Source organism: Zingiber officinale, chromosome 1B (assembly GCF_018446385.1).
Source record: "Zingiber officinale cultivar Zhangliang chromosome 1B, Zo_v1.1, whole genome shotgun sequence".
Taxonomy (NCBI): Eukaryota; Viridiplantae; Streptophyta; class Magnoliopsida; order Zingiberales; family Zingiberaceae; genus Zingiber; species Zingiber officinale.
In genome coordinates this window covers 135741270-135746805 of record NC_055986.1, presented here as the reverse complement: position 1 = coordinate 135746805, position 5536 = coordinate 135741270, and the positions used below count along the sequence as shown (strand labels likewise).

The 5536-nt window shown below is 39.8% G+C and overlaps 2 protein-coding genes across 3 annotated transcripts; one reads left to right on the top strand and one right to left on the bottom strand.

Annotated features, from left to right (window-relative positions):
* LOC121980751 (stress-related protein-like) lies at positions 1-1435 on the top strand. 2 transcript variants are annotated; one of them, XM_042532947.1, is made up of 3 exons: positions 1-152; positions 236-466; positions 861-1435. In XM_042532947.1, the coding sequence occupies exons 1-3, from the start codon at positions 105-107 to the stop codon at positions 1239-1241; spliced, it is 660 nt and encodes a 219-aa protein (XP_042388881.1). In that variant the 5' UTR covers positions 1-104; the 3' UTR covers positions 1242-1435. The 2 variants fall into 2 exon arrangements, with proteins under 2 accessions (XP_042388881.1, XP_042388888.1); XM_042532954.1 differs by having other exon boundaries at positions 14-152; positions 242-466.
* Positions 1436-1510: 75 nt separating this feature from the next.
* Positions 1511-3844, bottom strand: LOC121980765. The gene is made up of 2 exons (XM_042532966.1): positions 3584-3844; positions 1511-2209 (listed from the first exon to the last, which is right to left on the bottom strand). Exons 1-2 carry the CDS (start codon positions 3651-3653, stop codon positions 1653-1655), a joined length of 627 nt encoding a protein of 208 aa, XP_042388900.1. The 5' UTR covers positions 3654-3844; the 3' UTR covers positions 1511-1652.
* Between the last annotated feature and the right edge of the window lie 1692 nt (positions 3845-5536).

Below are 5536 nucleotides of genomic sequence, written 5' to 3'. Positions count from 1 at the left end.
ACCGAGGCGTCTTTATTAAATCCGCTGCTGCCTCTTCTCTTCCCCCAAACCAGAAAACCTAGTCGATCCTCTCCTCTCGTCTTCCCGATCCGATTGTTCCGACGATGGCCGATGATGAATCCGTCCCTGAAATCGCTCAAACTGAGCCATATGTGAGTGTATTGGTGTGTTTTCCTTCGATCTTTTCTTTATCGGATTGTTTGAGATCTAACGAACTGGGTTGGGTGGGTTGAAGGATCAGGCACCGGTGAACAATGATGGTCTGAGATATCTGGAGTTCTTTCATGTGGCGGCAATCCAGGCGGTGCTCTTCATCGCGAGGGTCTATGCTTTCGCCAAAGAGAGCTCGGGGCCTCTAAAGCCTGGTGTGCAGACTGTCGAGAGCACAGTGAAAGCGGTTGTTGGACCTGTTTACGACAAGTTTCATGACGTCCCTTTCGATCTCCTCAAGTTCGTTGATCAAAAGGTTATTCATTATTTTTTTCTCCATTTACTCTGTCTCTCTCTCTTGTTCTGCATCCGGCATCCATGGCTGGCAACTCTACTTCGGTCTCGATCTAGATTGTTTTATTTTTCTGGTTGCTAAAATGTTATTCGTTAATAGTTTTATTAACATCTTGAGAAGTAATCTGGTTAAACCTTAATTATTTAAATTTTCTGTATCACTTTTCTGAAACTGATGAATCTCTTTTGCTTGCTTTTCATTGCGAAGTTCGAGACATCGCTAACTGAAGATGTAAATTTACTGTATTTGATCAAAGACAAGTAGATATCATTGTAGCAAAAGTTGAACTACATTCAAGAAAACTACAGTCAAGATATTGTGAAGTCAATAAAATTGTTCTCTCTTTGTTGTGTAGGTTGGAGAATCGGTTGAAAAGTTGGACCACCGCATTCCCCCTTCGTTCAAGGAGGCTTCAGCAGTGGCCCGGTCGGCCGCTGGCGAGGTCCAGCGCACCGGCCTAGTAAATTCTGCGACAGGTCTCGCTCGCTCCGTGTACACCAAGTACGAGCCGGCTGCGGAGCAGATCGCAGTCTCACTCTGGCGGTTGCTGAACCGCCTGCCCCTTGTCTCGCAGGCGGCCCACGCCGTCCTCCCCGCCGCTGCCCAACTCACCGAGAAGTACAACCAAGGCGTCTCTTACTCCTCCGAGAAGGGTTACGCCTTCTCCGCCTATCTCCCCCTCGTTCCAACGGAGCGTATCATCCGCGTCTTCTCTGGTGATGCCGTTGCACAGTGACATCATCACGGTTGAACTGCCCGTCACCGCCTCCTTTCCATGAAAAAAAAAAAGCTTGTTTCTCTGTCTTTTTCCTGGTCTTGTTTTTAAATTTGGGTTTCGTTACGTTGTCTCTGATGGTGTCCTTGTAAACTCTATGTCTAACTATGGCTTTAACTGGGGTAAATAACTATGAATGGCATATCTTCTCCGTACAAGCTATTGATAACTTATTGTGGCTCTCTCTTTTCAACCGATTATCTTTGTTCTCGAGTAACTCATAAAAAGCATTTTAAGTCCAAAAAACATAAATCTCAAACATTTGTATTACATCACATCTCTGGTGATTATCAAGAGGGCCAACAAACAAATCACAGAGAAAAAGAGTTTTTCAGATCCAGAATCCCCAGTAGCACAGTAAGGTAAGCTCCCTTAGTCTGGTCGGGCAAAATTAATCAAGTAGTCGAGACCATAGACAATATCATACAGCATCAAGCCTATCCTTCCACCAACCCAACTACCTATTTGACTTCCCATCATGTATCCAAATCTTCCGAGTCTTTGCTCTCCATGGAAGCCTCCTGCATAGGTCCCAATCAGAGTGCCGGCCCCTCTGAGGAATCCTTCCGTCATGGTTCCGCCAAAGTATATGGCTTCAAAGAAATCCCACCCGGATGATATGATTGGACCTGTAATACGCTCGGCCTTCCTGGATGCCTCCTTTGCGGCTTTTTTTCCTGCCTTCTGTGCTTGCTTGGCGGCCACACCGGCACGCAGCCCCCCTGTGACTGCCTCAGTCAGAGTTATCTGAGTTGCTTGTTCCCTCGCCCTTTCGACATGTGCATTTCTGATGTTGTATACGTAAAGCTTAACTCCCTCTTTGGCCACGCAGGCGAGACTTCCAGAACCCATATCGAAACAGTTCAAGAATGTGAACTTCCCACTTTTGGATGCAACTTCTTCGCCGACAAATTCCCTAAATTTCTCAGCTGCAAGGAAGCCCACACAAGATGCCATAAGAACTAAAGAAACGACATTCATCTACTTCTTATTGAATAATAGGTTCAGCATATTTGAACCTCTCATCTCTTCTTTTTCTCTCCCATTGTTGGAATTACACACTCTAATCAACTAGCACAGTAGTATATAAAGAACATACACAATCTAGGCTTCTGTTCAATATTATCTTCCTAAATGCTCCATCAATAGTATCACGATTATCAGACATCAGTTTATTGCATCGATATATTTACAAAATATTCATTCTAGTGACTCTTAAACTTGTCTGTCAAACGATATGTATGTATAAATCCTTTCATTGATATTTTCCATTAGCTATCTTATTCAATAGCTATCTATGCATGCAGCTAAATTGAATTTTCAAGCACGCCACACACCATTCTTATTCCTATTATCTTCGCGTGTAAAATCTTTATCATTACAGCATATCGGGCTGTAAGTTTTCATTAATTTTCAACCCTAGGTAAAATCATACGATACCAAGTGTAGTGTACACCGATTAATAAGAGAACAAGGATAACCAGCGAAATCAAAACGATATAATTTGACAATGCACAAATCCATTGGCTGTTTTCATCACCAGAAGTTTGAAGGAAATACTTCAATATCAGTATCTTAATTCAAAAGGTAATAAGTGCAATGGGTTTGAATTGTTCAAAAGTTGTCTCCATAATCAAATGCCTACTGTGCCAATTCGAGAAAGAAGCCCTTAACCTAGGAGCCCAAGTTCATCCGAAGTATCAATATATAATCACTTAGTCACTAAAATAGTGTGTTCATTGCCAATTAGCCAACAACTTACAGACTCAATTTCTTACTCCAATGCTTTGGTTAGCATCCTTCAAGATACAAAATATATTCCTCCCCTTCCAAAATTTGAGCAAGCATCTTGAATAGGTATAGTAGCCAAATACATTGTGTGGCAGAGGAGGCAAAACAAAAGTGTTCTTTCAACGGTCGGTAAGGTTGGAAAAGGAAGGAATAACCAAGAAATCCAAAAAACGTCATTCATGATTTCCCTTGCCTTACCTAATTGCTCTTCCCTCCTCAGTGATCCCCTCCTACCCTCGGTTTAACGCCCCGGTACTCCATTTTTTTCAGCTTCTGGAAACCCAAATCATAAACACGTCGTCAATCACAGCTCCAGAAACAAAGGCTTTGGCCATGCCAAATTAGGTTAAGAATCCATCATCTCCGAAGCGAGATGACCGAATCAAACCAAAGCGAGACAACCCAAACAGGATCGACAAAAGGAGTCCGATTTGTAGATTAAACAACGATTATGCGGGGAGGAGCTGACAAACGAGAGAAATTGGTAAAGAAGGGATCGAATGAAAGCGAACCTGTCATGCTGAGCGCTATTAAACCGACAACAATGAGAAGGAGCCGAACTCGCCTCTTTTGGAGCTTCATTATCTTCACCAGCAGTGAGTTCAAACCCTAATTCCAATCTTGTCTCCCTTGATCCGCGACGACTTGGAGGACGGACGCAGTGTGAGAACGAATGATTTTCCAACGAATTTTTCTCATCGGCAGAAAGAAGAGGAGATTTTGCGTCTCCGCAATTGGCAGGATGAACGAGAAGAAGACGATCCAAATGTGATGACGTCAAGGCAAACAAATTAATTAATTAATGGTTAATTAATTAGGTTGACATTCAAACAATAATGTTACTACCACTCCAAAGTCCAACCAATACACCAAAACACCATATTTAATCTAAAAATAATACCACACCTCTCCGATTCATGCACCAAATTAATATTGCACTATTCCCACACTATATTTGGTGTGGAGAGGGTTTTTATTTTTTAATCTTATTATATTATTATATAATTAATTTATAATTGTTATTTTCTTTATTTTACTTATAGAAATATTAATTATTTATTATAAATTTAAATTAAGTACTGTATTTAGTAGCATAGATTAATATACTCATAATAAGAAGGAGCCCAAAATATAATTTGGGATTGGTGCGGTAGTTCAATGATAATTCTTTAGTGGTATGAATTATTATTGATGAAATTAAGTTGGGTGTTCGGGGCGAACACGGGAAGCTTAATTTCATCGGGAGATCAAAACCAATTCCTCTCGGTCCCTATCGTAGCCTCTTGTATATAGGGAATTATATCCACCTATACCCACCTTCTTACCCACTCTTTGATGGCCGACCAAGACCCAAAGATTGAGCCAAGTTTGGGGCCGACCAATGCTTGGTGTGGCCGGCCCTAAGCAAATTAAAAGGTTTTTTATTTTAAAATTTTTCTTATGTGGATTCCATGTTTTATAAAAGAGAGTTTAAAATTTAAATCTTTCCTTTTATAGTTTTCTACAAAAAAAAATTAAGAAAAGATTTGATATCTTTCCTTATTTATAGATTGAAAGGAAGATTTTAATTTTGATAAAACTTTACTTTTTTGTAACCATGTTCATGATTTAAAAGAGAGTTTTAAAATTAAATATTTCCTCTTATAAGTTTTTACAAAAGATTAAGAAAAGATTTGATATCTTTCTTTATTTGTAGATTGAAAGGAGATTTTAATTTTAGAGAAAACTTTTCTTTTTGGAAATCAACCACATGTTTAAAAGAAAGATTTTAATTTATAAAAATTTCCTTTTATAACCAACCATGAAGGGAAAAATTAATAGAGAAATTTTTATTAAAAATTTCTAGAAATAAATTAGGAAGTTTTAATTCTTGTGATTAAAACTTTCCTTTTTTTTGGAGATATGAGGTGGTCGACCATGTTGAGATAAGAAAAGAAATTTGTTTTTAATCTTTTAAATTTTCCTTTTCATGGCAAAGAAATTAAGGAAGTTTTATTTAAATTTTCCTTATTTGCCAAGACCAAGGATTATAAAAGAGGGGGTAGAGGTGCCTCACAATTGATACAACTCTATTCTATTCTCCTCCTCTCTTCCTTGGTGTGGCCGACCCTTCTAGTTCTTCCTTCTCCTTTTTTCTTTTTCTCCTTGGCCGAACCTCTTCATCCTTGGGAGCTTGGAAGGTGGCCGGATCTTGCTTGGAGAAGAAGGAGAGAAAGCAGACTTTGTTTCTAGCATCCCTTGGAGCGTGGTGGTGGTGGCCGAACCTCTACATCTCTTGGAGACTTGGTGGTGGCCGAAACTAGCTTGGTGAAGAAGGAGCTTGGTGGTTCTCATCTCGGAAGATCGTTACCCACACAACGTCCGAGATTAGAAGAGGAATACGGTAGAAGATCAAGAGGTTGTTTACTTGCAAAGAAAGGTATAACTAGTAATTGTTTTTCGCATCATACTAGTTTTTCTTTGTA

Excerpts from the sequence above, each read along its gene's own strand:
- LOC121980751 (XM_042532947.1), top strand. The coding sequence starts at position 105 with ATGGCCGATGATGAATCCGTCCCTGAAATCGCTCAAACTGAGCCATAT. Across the intron at positions 153-235 it reads TCGCTCAAACTGAGCCATAT|GATCAGGCACCGGTGAACAA; the intron begins GTGAGTGTATTG and ends GGTGGGTTGAAG. Across the intron at positions 467-860 it reads TCAAGTTCGTTGATCAAAAG|GTTGGAGAATCGGTTGAAAA; the intron begins GTTATTCATTAT and ends TTTGTTGTGTAG.
- LOC121980765 (XM_042532966.1), bottom strand. The coding sequence starts at position 3,653 with ATGAAGCTCCAAAAGAGGCGAGTTCGGCTCCTTCTCATTGTTGTCGGT. Across the intron at positions 2,210-3,583 it reads AATAGCGCTCAGCATGACAG|CTGAGAAATTTAGGGAATTT; the intron begins GTTCGCTTTCAT and ends GCTTCCTTGCAG.